The 17,693-nt window shown below is 36.6% G+C and overlaps 1 protein-coding gene across 1 annotated transcript in view; it reads left to right on the forward strand.

Annotated features, from left to right (window-relative positions):
* The window catches only part of RAD51C (RAD51 paralog C), a 31,051-nt gene extending 14,532 nt beyond the window's left edge, over nucleotides 1–16,519 (forward strand). Inside the window, exons 7-10 of the mRNA XM_037070011.1 lie at nucleotides 4,340–4,406; nucleotides 5,325–5,385; nucleotides 14,787–14,847; nucleotides 16,318–16,519. Of these exons, the coding sequence (XP_036925906.1) occupies nucleotides 4,340–4,406; nucleotides 5,325–5,385; nucleotides 14,787–14,847; nucleotides 16,318–16,434 (306 nt within the window). The 3' untranslated portion in view covers nucleotides 16,435–16,519. The remainder of the gene's footprint in view (nucleotides 1–4,339; nucleotides 4,407–5,324; nucleotides 5,386–14,786; nucleotides 14,848–16,317) is intronic.
* Nucleotides 16,520–17,693: the final 1,174 nt, after the last annotated feature.

Genomic DNA, 17,693 nt, shown 5'->3' on the forward strand with positions numbered 1-17,693 from the left:
TACTTGTGTTTTAGGTAAGCTCTTCCAGCACTCCCATTTTTCTTTAACTGTGTGTATAATCACAGATTCAGAGACAGAGGAATATTACATAGTGTGAACAACCAAAATCTTTGGAGATAGAGCTAACTCTTGTAGATTTGAAATGTGAGGAGGGGTAAAGATAAGTTCAAAAGTGAAGGATGCATTTCTTTAATATCAATGAAGAGCCCCCAGTAGGGGGCACTCAAGACTAATAGTTCTGTAGGTTTTTGTTTTTAACAGAAATTGCTTTATCTTTTCTGTTAAAAAAAAAAGTAATCCAATAACACAGAATACTATGCAGTGTTTCAGGAGAGTAATGTAATTGTATGCCTACTAACATGGAACAAGTTATATTCAGATATATGATTAAGTGAAAAAATTCAAGTTGCATAACAATATATTTCATAGGTCTACTTTTGAGAAAAATAAAAATTATATGAGCATTTATACTTATATTTATGAAGAAAAATATCAAAAGGACCAGAGCATTAACAGCGGTTACTTCTATAGATAGGATTTTGTGGGGTTGAGGGCATTCTTTCCTCTTACCTGATAAATTCTTCTTTGCTTAATTTTTCATTTTCTGGTTAGTAGGTATAGAAGTATGTATGACTATGATGATAAATACAATTTACAATTTTAAGTTATATGCTTGCTGTAAAAATTTCTAAACCAACAAAATGTAGAAAGTAAGCAATTATCTGTTATCTGGAGATGATTATTGTTGAGCTTAGTATACGTATTTTTCCAAACTTATTCTATGCATATATAAAACATTTTTAAAGTAAGATCACATTATGCATGTTATTATGCAAAGCAATATTTTGTTCACTTTACTATATTGTGAACATCTTTCCATATATACTAACTACTCTATAGGTCTACCTTAACAGTACAGAGTATTTTGTTGTATGATTGTAAAAGTTTGGTTGTTTTTTTTTAAAGATTTTATTTATTTATTTATAGAGAGGGGAAGAGAGGAAGAGAGAAACATCAATGTGTGGTTGCCTCTCATGCACCCCCTACTGGGGACCTGGCCCTCAACCCAGGCTTGTGCCCTGACTGGGAATCAAACTGCTGACCCTTTGTTTCTCAGGCTGCCACTCAATTCACTGAGCCACACCAGCCAGGACTGTAGAAGTCTTTTTTTAACTACTTCCTTATTGGTTGTCTTTAATGTTGACTCCAGTTGTTCACCATTTAAATCATTGCAGTCAGCCCTGGCCGCTGTGGCTCAGTGAATTGAGTGCCAGCCTGAGAAACAAAGGGTCAGCAGTTTGATTCCCAGACAGAGCACATGTTTGGGTTATAGCCAGGTCCCCAGTTGGGGGCGTGCAAGAGGCAACCAATCTATGTTTCTCTTATACATCGATGTTTCACTCCCTCTTTTCTTCCTTCCTTCTCCTTTCTCTAAAAATTAAATAAAATCTTAAAAAAACAAAAACAAAAAAACCTGCAATCAATAACTTTTATATACTTCTTTGCCTGTTCAACCAGTTATTTCTGAAAATACTAAACCAAAGGGACAGCTCTATTTTAAATATTTTGTTATATATTACCAAGTTATCCTCAGAAAGCATGTTCTAAAGTATGTTTTCTACAGCAATGAATGGCATTTTTGTTTTTTCCAAGTCTTTACCAACTTCAATTCTTTTAAATCTTTGCCAAGGTGATGTGGAGTCATTTTAGAGATGCATTTATTTGATTATTAGCAGAAATGCTTGAGAGTTTTATTAAGATATAATTGACATACCGTAAAATTCACCCTTGTAAAGTGTACAATACAGTGGTTTTTAGTATATTCAGACTTGTGCAAGCATCACTATTGTCTGATTTTAGAGCATTTCTATTATGCCCAGAAGAAGTCCCTTTCCCATTAGCTGTCACTCTCCACTGCACTTTCCCTGTCTGCTTTTTGTGTCTATGGATTTGTCTTTTCGGGATATTTTCTAGAAGTAGAATAATGCAATATGTAGTCTTTTATGTCTTGTTTCTTTTATTTAGCATAAAGTTTTCAAGATTCATCCGTGTTGTTGCACGTATTGGTGTCCTTTTTATGACCAAATACTTTTGTATTTTCTCAATATACCACATTTGTTTATCTGTTCATCAATTGAAGGGCATTTGGGTAGCAGAATATTTTTAAAGCAGTGAAGTTAACAATTTCAAAGCGATTGTTACTTCACTATTTTAAAGACTCATTCTGTAGGAGCTTGGAGTATTACACAATAATTTTCATTTGGATCCTGGTATACCCAACATTTTTGTAGAAGTAGTGTAATTTTATAAATATTTGCTAACAGTGCACATTCTAATTTGGGGATGTTGAACAGCTGTTAAGCAGTATGTTTATTTACATTTGCCTCAAGAAACGGATAAACCACTCCCTAGCCTTGTCTGATAGAACTTTGCAATGAGGAAAATGCTCAGTTTAATACAGTAGTTGTATGACTCTTGAGCAGTTGAAATGTGGCTAGTGCTACTGAGGAACTGAATTTTTAGTTTTATAATTTAATTTTAAAAAGCTACTTGTGGCTAATGGCTGCAGAATTGGATAGTGCGCCCCTAACAAGAAAGGTGTAAGTAAGTGTTGGTGTAAGTAATTATCTCAGTTGCTAGAGCAACTGAGATAATTTGGTAACAGGTACAATAAAGGGTATTTATATTCAGCATGTTGGGGATGCCAGTTAGTCATATATTTCAGTTAATTACCAATTTAAATTCCTTTTTAGCTTGGTCTGATTCCTGGCTTGAGGTAACAGGTGGGGAAGCCACTATGCCACTTAAGGGAGAGGAACTAGAAGAAAGTCATGTCATCCAGTTGATGCCTTAATTGAGATCTAGGTGGATGACAGATTTCCCCTTTGTAGATAAAAAAACATTTGAGGGTGTTACCACTGCAGTGGGAATAGGTAAACAACCTTTTCTTTCTCATGTTTCTAATGAAACTGATGACTTTTTCAAAGTAGATAACCTTTACTCTTTGCTTTTCATAGAAGTTCTTTATCAGTGACAGCTTGCAAGTGGTATGTGGAGGGAAGATCTGTATTGGGAGAATATTTAAAATAACTATTTCTGGAGAATTTTGGATAAAACAGTGCCAGATAATTTGACTTTTACTGTATTAGGTCAGCCTTAAACACTTTTATTTTCTCTACTTTAAAATTACTACTTTCAAAACATGGGATCTTTTCTATAGGCTACTATTTAATCCAAAAGAATTAACAATATTTTTAGCCTTTAGAGCCATCTGTAATTAAAGCATACCTGTATCTTTTGTCAGCAGACTCACATAGTCATAATTTGGGGTCATTTGACCTGATTACTGGGTTTCATTTTTCCCAGTTCTTCTACTTACACTGTACATTCTTTATTTTAGCTCTCTTCTCATAATTTTTTGCCTTTGTTTTTTTTTATTTCTGTAAAATCATAAATCACAATTTTATATGTGTTTCTTCCCTAAAATGTAAGTATTGTGTTGTTCAGGAATTCTATATTCTTTTGAATATAGGAATTCCAGAGAGGCAACAGTGCTAAAGAACACAAAGTCAGTCTTTCTAAGCTTTTGATTTCTCATATGTTAAACTGGAATAATAACAATAATAATACCTAATTCATAGAGTTGTGGAGATTAGCTAAGATAAGGAAGGTAAAGCACTTAGCATAGTTCTGGCATGTATTAAGTACTCAGAAATGTTTATTACCACTACTGATGTTGCTGCCGTTGGACTGGTTGTTCCTATTGGCTTATACAAACCTTACATTTAAAAGTGAGAATTTTCATGATTCTCCCAGTTGTGAAGTTTTTGTGCGTGGTCTCTTTAGACTTTTATATGTTACCTATTTTATCTTTATTCTTCCACTAAATATAAATATTTATTTATTTATAGATAGATAGAGGGGGAGGGAGAGGGGGAGGGAGAAAAACATTATTGTGAGAGCGAAACATTACTTGGTTGCCTCTCAGACTCTACTGAACCCACAACCCAGGCATGTGCCCCAAATTGAACTGGCAACCTTCACTTTGCGGAACATCGCCCAACCAACTGAACCACACCAGTCAGGGCTATTTTCTTCCATTTTCATTATAAGAATTTCTTTGTTCTTATCTGTTAAAAAAAGTTTTATGTTTACTAGACTCAGGTTTTCAGATAACTACTCATTTTTATGTGTAAGTTTAAAAAAAATATTAGAAAAGTTTTTTTTACCTAAATACATCTTTAAATTAGATTGTATTCAAAATACTAAAATCACAGGACTATTTACTTTTTAAGTTTTAGAAGAGACTCATCTAATTTTCTCACATTTTGTTTTGTAGGTAATTTTAACTAATCAGATGACAACAAAGATCGATGGAAATCAGGCCTTGCTGATACCAGCATTGGGTGGGTAATAAATTAGATAACCATTTCTGGTTAAACACATTTTCTCTACCTTTTTCATTTGATGCTTATTGAGTACTGTAAACTCCATGAAAGCAGAGAGTTTATCTGTCTTATTCACTGATAAATCTAAGCATGGAACACTGTAGTCTTAGGTACTGACTCTTTTTTTCAGTTAACAGTAATTCAACATTTATTATATAGCAACTGCTGGGTCAGGTACTGAGCATGTAATAGTCATATGATGATTACTTATTTGTAGAGAGGGAAAAGGAAGGGAGAAAGAGAAACATCAATGTGTGGCTGTCTGTCCCGTGCCCTGTACTGGGGACCTGGTCCACAACCCAGGCATGTGCCTTAGACTAGGAATTGAACCAGTGACCCTTCGGTTCATTGGCTGGTGCTCAGTCCACGGAGTCACACCAGCCAGGGCCATATGATGCTTCTTGCCTTCAGAAAGCTCACTGTCTTAGGCAGGAGGAATGGTGAATCTACTCAAATACAAATTATATAACAGTGGATAGATTTATGGTTTTGTTCCTAACCTTAGTCATGGTTTTGTTAGAATACAGTGCTTCAAGACTTATTTCTACTAAAATCTTCGAATATTCTGTCAGAGTTCTTGCTTTTTCTCTATCAGAAATATGTTAGTATTCCTGATATATGGAAGAGTAACCAATATGTTAAACTACAAAGTTTTCTAAAGGCAAATAGAAGATACTGATCTTCAGTATTGCCTTAAATATGTAAAACTCCATGAATCTCAAGATGTTATCCACATACCAGGTTTTTAAAAACCAAGTATACTCTTGTTATGTTAAACTACGCAGAGTAAAACTGTATTTGATCAGTGGCATTCTGAGAGACTTATAACCTAGTCAGGAAGGCAGTATATAAGTATTATGTTTGTTTTTCCCTCAGGGGAAAGTTGGGGACATGCTGCAACAATACGGCTGATCTTTCATTGGGATCAAAAGCAAAGGTCAGTGTAGAAACAAATTAATAATTCTGAATATTGGGCTAATAATACTGAACACTTACCAGTTTCTTAGAGCTAGTGCAGTGGATGACATCTACCGGGCCCCTGAAATAAAGCTTTTGTTACCTTGTCCTCAATCACCTAGAGCAAACAGAAACATGTTTTTATCTGCACATTTAGCTACATAGGAAATTCTTTGTAATATTTAAATGATGGGGTGCACCTAAAATGAGTAGGTGTCCAAGGAATGCTACCTTCTAAAGCTCTTAGAAAATCAAAGACCATTTATTAGCCACGCAGAAGGAGGTGGGTACTGTGTTCCTGGAAGGGATTGAAAGGAGAATAAAATGGGGACCAAAGGTTAGCTTTAGGACTATTTTATATGGAAAATAGGGTGGTTCTTCCTAGTTCCTTAATATATTTCTTCTATGAAATTGTGTCTACTTTTGTTTTCTCTAGTATTTTCCTATCTTGCATTTGTTATCCATTTACTTACCTGGCTTTCACCACTATTGTTCTTTAAAATAAAACCATGACAGCATGAAACCTTTGTATTTGTTTTTAAAGCTAGCTGCTGAGCAAGTGAACAAACCAGCTTTTATTTTCTTTAAAATAGGCAATTGAAAGCAGCAGAATCTTTTATTCTACACTTCTGGAAATGTCAGAATTATGCCAGCCTCTCTGCTTTGAGATTAATTGGTATAACATAGAGTACTTGGTTTTGAAATGCTCTAATAAAAGGGAGAAATTAAGACAGTGTGTGGGCAAAGATGGAAAAAGGGGTTACTTAAATACATATTGGGTCTGGTCAGTTATATTGTTTATTTCTTTATTGCATTTTCTATAAAATGAAAAAAGTCATGCTTCAGCTCACCAAGTTAGGTTTTACTGACTCTGAGCTCATAGCAGAACCAGTCACACATACATCTTTGGCAACTAATTCATACAGTTTGTGTCTCTTTTAAAGATGGCCGTTGCAGAGCTCAGGTGACACTTTTTCTTCCTTTTCCATAATATGTAGTGCTTTATAATTGACTCCCATCCCTCGATTCTGTAAATTAGTCACTGTACAGTGGCTTCACAAAAATAATTTTTTTCTCAGTAACAAAGCCTATTGTAAAGATTTGGCAATTTCTCCAGATGATTCTTTTGAACATACTGCTTATACTTTCCCAGATTTAGGTTTTCTGCAAAATGCATCCCACTAATGATCTTAGGAATTTCGCTTGAGCTAGTACACAGTAGTTTTCCACTATTGTTCTATTAACTGTTCACTGGTAGGATACATGTAAGAAATGAGAATAATAGGAGCAGAGCAAGATGTTTCCTCTTTTTATGCATTTATCAGAAGGAAAGGTTTGCCTTCTTTATCAAATTCCATAACTTGGCATTGGTTAGGTACCTTTGAGATCAGAAAATTATGCTTCTGAGTAACCATGGTTTTTGAGTAACGATTTTATGACTTCAGCTTCTTAATAATTTTTTCCAAGAAATTAGAGTATAGTATATAGCATTAAATAGATAGATTAGGGGAAAACTATTCTGTGAAAATTTTACTCTATCCCATGCTGTTATTTTAATGAGTACTTGCTTATGCTAGGTATTTAACTGGGCATTTTATATTATCCCTTCAGTAACTCTGAAGAATCTATACCTATTATTAACAGTGAAAACACCAAAGCCCAGAAGATTAACTGACTTGTAAATAATAGCTATTATTTTTTTTAAGATTTTAAATTTTTATTTACTTACTTTAGAGAGAGGGGAAGGGAGGGAGAAAGAGAGAGAGAAAGTTCAATGTGCGAGAGATTCAGTTGTCTCTCCCACACCTCCAACCAGGGACCTGGCCTACAACCCAGGCATCTGCCCTGACCAGTAATTGAACCAGCGACCCTTCGGTTCACAGGCCAGTGCTCAGTCCACTGAGCCACATCAGGCAGGGCTAATAGCTACCATTTATTAAATATTTATTAACTGTCCTTTATTATGCTAAGCATTGTATGTATATAAAATTTCATTTTATTTTCCAAATAACTCTGAAGTAGGTAGTAGTATCCACATTTTATAGCTGGCTATAATAGAGTCCATTCTTTTTCTCCTATAATTACCATTTCTAGAATGTAATTTTGTGTTGATTTCTAGGAAATATGAAGTTAAAGCTCTTATCCTCCTTTTAAGGTTATGTCCTTTTTCTCCGAACTGTCTTTTTTCCAGGCTATGGGTATTTAAGTAATGTGTGCATTTTATCATAATCAGAAGTTGACCTCGTGTAATAGAATTAAAATAGTTTTCTTTTTCTTTTTTTTTAAATATATTTTATTGATTATACCATTACAGTTGTTCTATTCCCCCCCTTCATTCCCCTCCACCCGCACACTCCCTCCCCCACCCTTCTCCCCCCCTTAGTTTATAACCACGTGTCTCAAGTTCTTTAGGTTCTATATTTCCCCCACTATTCTCACCCTCCCCCCTATCTATTTTCTACCTACCATCTATCCTATTTTCTTTGCCTTCTCCCCCCTTCTCCTCCTCCCACCCCCCTGTTTCTAACCCTCCATGTGAACTTCATTTCTATGGTTCCACTCCTGATCTAGCTGTCCTCTTGGTTTGCTTTTGTTTTAGGTGTGGTTGTTAATACCTGTGTGTTTGGTGTCTTTTCACTGTTAATATTATTCAGCATCTTTTTCTTATATAAGTCCCTTTAGCATTTCATATAATAAGGGCTTGGTGATGATGAACTCCTTGAACTTGCCCTTATCTGAGAAGCACTTTATCTGCCCTTCCATTCTAAATGAAAGTTTTGCTGGATAAAGCAATCTTGGCTGTAGGTCTTTGGATTTCATGACTTGGAATACTTCTTTCCAGCCCCTTCTTGCCTGTAAGGTCTCTTTTGAGAAATCCACTGACAGTCTGATGGGTACCCCTTTGTAGGTGACTGTCCCCTTATCCCTTGCTGCTTCTAGGATTCTCTCCTTCATTTTAGTCTTGGCTAATGTAATTATGATGTGCCTTGGTGTGTTCCTTCTTGGGTCCAACTTCTTTGGTACTCTCTGAGCTTCCTGGATTTCCTGGAAGTCTATTTCCTTTGCCAGACTGGGGAAGTTCTCCTTTATTATTAGTTCAAATAAGTGTTCCACTCGTGGCTGTTTCCTTCCCCCTTCTGGTACCCCTATAATCCGGATGTTGGAACGTTTAAAGATGTCCTGGAGGTTCCTAAGCCTCTCCTCATTGTTTTGAATTCTCATTTCTTCATTCCTTTCTGGTGGGATGTTTTGTTCTTCCTTCTGGTCCATTCCATTGATTTGAGTCCCAGTTTCCTTTCCATTGCTATTGGTTTCCTGGACATCTCCCTTCATTTCAATTAGTTTAGCCTTCATATGTTCCTCCAATTTGTGACTGTACTCTACCAATTCTGTGAGCATCCTGATAAATAGTGTTTTAAATTGGGCTTCTGAGAGGCTGGCAATCTGTTGGTCGCTTATAGTTATTGACTCTGGGACTTTGAGTTCTTCTTGAGCCATCCTTTGGGCTGTTCGTGCCTGTTAAGTAGCAGGAACGGAGCCCTAGGTTTTCACCAGAGCAAGGCAACTCAGTGGCTGGGTTGTGACATTGTATGTGGGGGCGGGGTCAAAGAGGGACAATGGCTTCCCTCCAGCGCCCGCCGCCGCCGCGACCCCCACCAGCAACGCAGCCACCACCGTCACCAGGGCCACGCGCCCCACTCCTCGGCACGCGAGTGTGCCACCGCTGTCAGCCTTCCACCACTGGGTTTGCCCCCTGGGGCCTGTGTGGTCCGTCTCACTGCGCGCGAATGTGCGACCTTGGTCAGTCTGTTCTGCACCCCGACTAGTTCTGGGCTGCCTGCGCTCCTAGGTCTGCCCTGCCTGACCCAGCTCAGCTGCTGGCTCCACCTCTTACCGTCCTCGTTGAACGGTTCGTAGCTGTTGGACTTCCGTATAATTCGGTTCTCTGGCCTCTGGGTGTGTGTTAGTTCTCCAAAACTTTTGTTGTATCCAAACTTGGTTGTGGGAGAAGGCACAGTGTTTCCACCTATGCCTCCATCTTGGCGGAAGTCCTAAAATAGTTTTATTTTTCAGTGTTTGAAACCAACTATCTTCAAGTCATTAAAGTTGCATGAAATCTTTTTTTAGGTATACTTTATTGATTATGCTATTACATTTTACCCAATTTTTCTCTTCTCCCCTTTATCCCCCCTCCACCTTGCACACCCCTGCCCTCTAGCATTTTCCCTCCCCCTCAGTTCATGTCCATAGGTTGTACATATAAGTTCTTTGGCTTCTCTGTTTCCTATACTATTCTTAACCTCTCCCCTTCTGTTTTATGCCTACCAATTATGCTTCTTACTCCACGTACTTTTCTTCCCATTCTTCTCCTCACCCTCCCCACTGAAAACGTTCCATGTTATCACCATTTCTCTGGTTTTATTCCTGTTCCTTGTTTGCTTAGTTTTGGTTTTTGTTTTTTAGGTTCAGTTGTTGATAGTTATGAGTTTGTTGTCATTTTACTATTCATAGTTTTGATCTTCTTCTATTTCTTACGTAAGTCCCTTTAACATTTCATATAATAAGGGCTCGGTGATGATGAACTCCTTTAACTTGACCTTATCGGGGAAGTACTTTATCTGCCCTTTCATTGTAAATAATAGCTTTGCTGGATAGAGTAATCTTGGATGTAGGTCCTTGCCTTTCATGACTTCAAGTACTTCTTTCCAGCCCCTTCTTGCCTGTAAGGTTTCTTTTGAGAAATCAGCTAATAGTCTTATGGACACTCCTTTGTAGGTAACTGTCTCATTTCCTCTTGCTGCTTTTAAGATTCTCTCCTTATCTTTAATCTTGAGTAATCTAATTATGATGTGCCTTGGTGTGTTCTTTCTTGGGTCCAACTTCTTTGGGACTCTCTGAGCTTCCTGGACTTCCTGGAAGTCTATTTCCTTTGCCATATTGGGGAAGTTTTCTTTCATTTTTTGTTCAAATAAGTTTTCAATTTCTTGCTCTTGTTCTTCTCCTTCTGGTACACCTATGATTCGGATGTTGGAATGTTTAAAGTTGTCCCAGGTGTTCCTCAGCATTTTCTCATTTTTTAAAATTCTTGTTTCTTCATTCTGTTCTAGTTGGATGTTTATTTCTTCCTTTTGTTCCAAATCATTGATTTGAGTCCCAGTTTCCTTCCCTTCACTGTTTGTTCCCTGTATATGTTCCTTTATTTAACTTTGTATAACCTCTATTTCTGTCTTCATTTTTTGCAACCGAACTCAGTTATTTCTGTGAACATCCTAATTACCAGTGTTTTGAACTCTGCATCAGATAGGTTGTCTGTCTCCTCATCACTTGGCTCTTTTTCTGGAGTTTTGATCTGTTCTTCCTTTTGAGCCATATATCTTTGCCTTGGTGCACCTGTTGAAAGGGACTGGAGCCTTAGGTATTTGCCAGGGTGGGGCAACCCTCTTTGCTGCATTGTGGCACTGTCTGTGGGGGAGGGGTCAGAGAGGGAACAATGCTGTTTGCTTGCTCTGTCTGCTGTGGTCCACTTTCCAACAAACTCTCCTATGAGGCTGGGAGTTTCTCCCATGTTGTAACCTATACAGTATTTTACAGCTAGTTTTAAGTCTTTAAGTTCCCATTCAGCCAGCTCTGCCTCGCCCATGCGATCTGCTGCCTTGGCACGTGTCATCTCCACTAGGGCTGCCTGGCTTTTGTCTCCATCCCCTACTGGTCTGGGTGGATGTTTCTTTAACTCCTTGGTTCTTGGAGTTGCATGCAGTTCGATTTTCTGGCACTTCTGGTTGTTTATTGTTTTGAAATTGGTTATATATATTTTTGGGTTGTGCAAGGAAGCGAAGCATTTCTTCCTGCTGCATGCAATCTTGTATGTGGTTTAAATTTTAGTTTATCTTGAAAGAATGGAAATAGAAGTTCACATGGGGGAAAATGATATGAAAATAAACACTTTCAATTTGAGCAGAAAACTAAAAACTTTGACTAGCTCTCAAAGTTATTGAAGAGAATTGAATTTAAGTATCCCATCTCAAGACAGTATCCTCATCCTTCACCAGCAACACGATTTTTACCCTTTGATTAATAATGGAATAACATTTCAACAGTTATTAAGATACTTTTGTCTCTATCCTGTGTACTGTACAGGTTTTCCTTCAATTTACATATTCATAATCATATGAGACTGAGATTGTTCAGAATTATAACACTCTTTGCCAAGAAGATCTGGTGGTAGAGTGCAGTAATATAGCAACACCCCCACATAGTATTTCATATGTGTGCTCAGCTTTAGAGCACAAATTGTGCTTCTGTCTTGTTTCTTTCTGACCTAAACTACGTAGTTCAGCCATATGTTAAGCTTCATCTCAGTTGAGGATGTGAGCCAAGTGATTCTTTGGTTTAGTTTGTTTTTTGAAAAGATCTCTTGAGATGCAGACATGAAATATACAATTTAATTTTTTAAAATATTTTCTTTATTTATTTTTCGAGAGGGGGAAGGGAGAAAGAGGTAGAGAAACATCAGTGTGTGGTTGCCTTCTCACGTGGCCCGCACTGGGGACCTGGCCTGCAACCCAGGCATGTGCCTTGACTGGGAATCAAACCAACAGCCCTTTGGTTTGCAGCCCACACTCAATCCACTGAGCTACACCAGCCAGGGCTATACAGTTTAATTTTTACTTAGAAATTCAAGGAAGATTTTCAACCTGAACACTTAATGCCCATTTGACTTTAGGATTCTCAATGAATATGTAAGTACTTCTTTAAAGCTTAATTTTCCTTTTTTTCTAGAAAAGTCAGAAGAACTAGGTCCCTTTTTGAACATAGTATTAGATACTAATTTTTCAGAAGGTTAGCTAATTTTTATTATATTGAATCAGACATTTTTAATAGGGTGGGTTAAAATATGCTTCTATTTTTCTGTTATATTTTGCATTAAAGATAGAATATCAACTCTAAAAGCATTGTAAAAAAGTTATACTCACTCCCTATGATAACTATTCTTATATATTACTTGCCAGGTATTTTCTTTATGCATACAGTTATATTTGTAGAGTAAATGAGATTTTGGATTTTGCTGTTTTCCTTCTAAAAGAATAAACCTAAAACACTGAGCTAATGGGCCATGATTTCTGACTGCTTCTCTTTTGAATTGTGCCTGAGTAGAGGGGCAATTTGAAAATTAATAAAGCAACAAATTATAAACCAAGATGTCCTTTTGAGTTGTCTTGAGAAAACAAGTCAACATTATATGTAAATAAATGTTCCTTTTAACTCTGAGAGTTTATTATTTTTCTCTAAGTTAGTGCAGTTAAATCCGGGTGGGTTTTTTTTTGTGTGTGGTAAAGTATACATAACATAAACCTTACCATTTTAACCATTTAAGTGTATACTTCAATGGCATGAATTATAGCCACGATTGTACAATTGTCACTACCATCCATCTCCAGAACTTTTTCATCTTCTGTACTGAAACTTTGTACAGATTAAACCCTAACTCTCCATCCTCCCCGGATCCTTACCAGCCCCTGGCAACCACCATTCTACTTCTGTCTCTGTGAATTTGACCCCTCTAGGCATCTCAAATAAGTGGAATCCTACACAATGGGTCCTATTGTGACGGATGTTATTTCACTCAGCACAAGGTCCTCAAGGTTTACTGTAGCACGGGTTAGAATTTCTTTCCTTTTAAAGACTGAGTAATATTCCATTATATGTATAGCCACATTTTGTTTATACATTCATGTATCAAGACACTTGAATTGCTTCTAGCTTTTGGCTATTGTAAGTTATGTCACTTTTTTTTTTTAATTTTTATTTTTTATTTTTTATTTACTTATCTTTCGAGGGGAAGGGAAGGAGAGAGGGAGAGAAACATCAATGTATGGTTGCCTTTCGTGCGACCCCTGCTGGGAGTTGGCCTGCAGGGAACTGGCCTGCAACCCAGGCATGTCCCCTGACTGGGAATCGAACCGCCATCGTCTGGTTCGCAGGTCTGCGCTCAATCCACTGAGCTACACCAGCCAGGGAGTTATGTCACTTTTAAAGCAATTTTAAAAAGCACTTTAAAACATTTTGCTTTTATATCTGTTGCCATTACAGTATTTGAACATAGTAAGAGCTTAAAATTTTATTTTTCAACTACTTTCAGCTTTAGTTTTATGTTACTTACTTTGTAGACTACATAATGAAATTCTGCCTAAACAGATTTTGTTCTGTCATGACAGTGATATTTCTGGATATAATTATTTTGAAAGAATGTGTCTTGCTAGCTTATTTGTATTAGTATATTATGAGTATATTAGTATAAGGAACATACTTATGTATATCCCAAGAAATTGTCTTAATAATTATAACACCCCCCCAAACACAATTACTACAGAAAATTTGAAGAATATAGATTAAAAGAAGACCTTTACCTTGTAATAACAATGTGGCTCTTTTATTGTAGCCTTCTAATAATTTTTCTATATGTGTATATACGTCCTAATAAATGTGGGATCATATAATTATTTTGAAAGAATGTGTCTTGCTAGCTTATTTGTATTAGTATATTATGAGTATATTAGTATAAGGAACATACTTATGTATATCCCAAGAAATTGTCTTAATAATTATAACACCCCCCAAAACACAATTACTACAGAAAATTTGAAGAATATAGATTAAAAGAAAACCTTTACCTTGTAATAACAATGTGGCTCTTTTATTGTAGCCTTCTAATAATTTTTCTATATGTGTATATACGTCCTAATAAATGTGGGATCATACAGCATAACTTTTATATTATTAATATTTTCTTATCTAATTAAATATTTCTCCCACTATATTTTCTTAAGCATAAATAGTATCTCATCATGTACAAAATAGTTTATTTCAGCAATTTTCAACCTTTTTTAGCTCATGGCACTAATAAACTAATTACTAAAATTCTGTGACATCAAAATATATTTTTTGCTGATCTGACCAAAAAAAATACTTTGGGTATACTTTTCATTCATTCACACCAGATGGCTATTGTGCTGTGTTTCTTTGACAGTCTAAGGGAAAAGAGGTCAGTACCCCTGACTAAATAAACAGTCATTACATGTTTTAAAAATTCTTGCAGCACACTGGTCGAAAATTGCTCATTTATTTGAATCAGCCATTGGACTTTTAGGTTGCTTTAAAATTTCACTTATGTAAACAAGTACTTTGTTAATAATATAATAATTGTTGCGTGCATACATGTAGCTATTGGTTGAAGGGAGTACTTCTAATTTTTTTTGCTTTGTGTGTCCTTACAGAACAAAATAATACAATTATATTGAAACTGTAAATTTGTTATCAAATCAGTCACCTGAACTAATTAATTAAGATGATGTGTTTTTGTATATTTTTTTCTCTAAGCAGGTTGGCAACATTGTACAAATCACCAAGCCAGAAGGAATCTACAGTACTGTTTCAAATCACAGTCAGTATTATTTGATTAGAGTGTGGTTTTGGTGTTGGTGGGCTATAATTATCTAAAGAGAACATTTATAAATTGCTTCTGTTAATTTCTCTAGGCAGTAAGCCAATTTGAGGACAGCTTTGGATACTTAGAATTATCCCCCAATATCGAGATATACAAACAAACATGTAATAATTGAACTGAAAATTTTTTTAAAGATGTTTTATTTATGGGGCCCTGGCTGGTGTAGCTCAGTGGATTGAGCACAGGCCTGTGAACCAGAGGATCGTGGTTCGATTCCCAGTCAGGGCACATGCCTGGGTTGGAGGCCAGTTCCTAGCAGGGGACTCACAAGAGGCAACCATTCATTGATATTTCTCTCCTTCTCTCCTTCCCTTACTCTCTAAAGATAAATAAATAAAATCTTTTTAAAAATTTTTTAAAAAGATTTTTTTTATTTTTAGCTCACCACCCAGAGCTGAACTGAAAAATTTTTAAAGGTTTTATTTATTTATTTTTAGAGAGGGGGGAAGGGAGGGAGAGGGGGAGAAAAAACATCAGTGTGTGAGAGAGACATTGATGGGTTGCCTCTCACACACCCCCAAGTAGGGACCTGGCCTGCAACTCAGGCATGTGCCTTGACTGGGAACCAATCCAGCGACTGGGAACCAAACCAGCGACCTTTCAGTTTGCAGGCTTGCACTCAATCCACTGAGCCACACCAGCCAGGGCTGAAATTTATTTTTAAGAACTGAAGAAATAGTTTTTTGTAGGGTAGCATGTCTCATGCCATATGTAATGTCAGAATAGTAAATATTTTTAAGGTGAAAGTTGTTAAGGATTTTCATGAGACCAACTACCAGCCTTACTCATTTTGGTCTATAGATATTACAGGTTTGTCATAGCCACCAAATATATCCCACTTTAAAATGTTAATTTTCCTATAATTGTATATTATAGAACATAGATTTTTACTGAAATATGCATTTTTATCAATAGTTTTGAGCCAAATATATTCTGGGCATCTCATATTTTAAGGACAAAAACAGAAATAGATTCTGAAACTGAGCTGTCTACTTAGACTTTGCTCTGCCTAGGTACACTAAAAGTATTCTAATTGGAAAACTTTATTTTAGAGTATTTGATTGTGAAAATAAGTTTGTTAAACACCTAAGTAATTATTATGTTACTTCCTTTCACTTCTTCCAGTAGTGTCACCATGAAGTTTGTAAGGGTTGTCTTTTAGAGAACATTTTTATAATGCAATGTGATTTTTTTTGTGTGTAAATACATATATCAAAATACTCTAGATATAAAATACTTTAGTATAAGTATTAAAGGCTTGGACATTTGTCCTCTTTATTTACAGTGGTTGATAACTTCTAGTCCAAGAATAAAGTAGCTCTCTTATCAATTACTTAAAATGTTTGGAAGACCAATCATTATTTTAGATGTTCTTAAAGCATACTTGCGTATTTTTTCATCTCTCAGCCTCAGGGATTTAGAGATGCTGTTGTTGCCCCTGCATCTTCAATGCAAACAGAAGATTCCTTGAATTCCCGGAAACGGTCACGAGAATCAGAGGAAGAACAGGAATCCAAAGACTAGTCTCAGTGTGTAAGAGAGGGAGAGGGAGAGGGGGAGAGAGAGAGAGAGAGAGAGAGAGAGAGAGTGAGTGAGTGTGTGAGTGTGTGTGTGTGTGTGTGTGTGTGTGAAGTCTGTCTGAAAAAATTTCAGCCATTGTTAATATAATGAGAATGGTTTGCGTGACATCCATGTAACTTGGCAGCCAAGAGGAGTGGACTGGAATGCACATGCGTGAACAATGATAACTTCACTGTACTGGTCAGTGGTGTGGAAGACACCACTGAGTGAGCATGTGTACTGTGTGGCCATCACATTCAAAGTGAGCAAGTAGAGGAACGAATCTGCATCAGATTTTGCGTTAAGCTTGAACATTCCTCCATGGAAATATTTGGATGATTCAGAAGGCTTTCCGGGATGATGCAATGAGTATGGCACAAATAAAGGTGTGGTACAAATGCTTCAAAGTTGGTCGAGAATCTGTTACAAGAGATCCACATTCTGGAAGGCCTGCAAGCAGCAGAACACCTGAGAATATTGAATGTGGAGGGGCTGCAGTCAAAGATCAGTGACCCAGGAGACTAAGCCCTCCTATATCCCAGATTTGGCACCCTGAGACTTCTGGATTTTAGAAAAACTAATCACCTTTGAAAGGGAAGAGATTCAGGAAAATATGATGGGGCAGTTATGGCAATTCCCACAAAGGATTTTGCAGTGTTTTGAACTGTGGAAGAGATGCTGGGAGAACTGTGTGAGGTCCTACTTCAAAGATGCCTACTTTGCAGGGGATGGAGGCATCATTATCCTTTATACAGTGTTTCTTATATTTTATATCTTCAATAAATGTTTCTTTTTCATAGCATATGGCTGGATACTTTCTGGACAGACCTCTACGTATTGGTTGTGTGAGATGCAATGTTTACAAGTAGACTCATTTCTTTAGAATATAAACACATACTATGCTATAAGTGAATCAGGAATATAACAGGTGAACTATATGTATACTTAATGAATATGATTCTCTGAAAGTTTTTCTAAAGCAGTGTTCCACAATTAAATTGTGCCCTGTTTTAATTTTTAGCAATATTCAGTAGAGATGATATAGGTATTATATTTTGCAGGCTTGGGAAGCTGATCTCATGTGGCCAATCAGGCTGTTTTTCAACTCTTTACTAATTGATGAGGAAGAAAAGATTTGTTTTATATTCCTTTTGCGTTCTTCTCCTTAAATGTAGCTTTGATGATTCTAAAATGACCCAGTTTATTGTTAGAAAGGAAACTTA

The sequence above is a fragment of the Sturnira hondurensis genome, unplaced genomic scaffold (assembly GCF_014824575.4).
Source record: "Sturnira hondurensis isolate 20B ecotype Veracruz unplaced genomic scaffold, ASM1482457v3 Scaffold0018728, whole genome shotgun sequence".
NCBI classification, from domain to species: Eukaryota; Metazoa; Chordata; class Mammalia; order Chiroptera; family Phyllostomidae; genus Sturnira; species Sturnira hondurensis.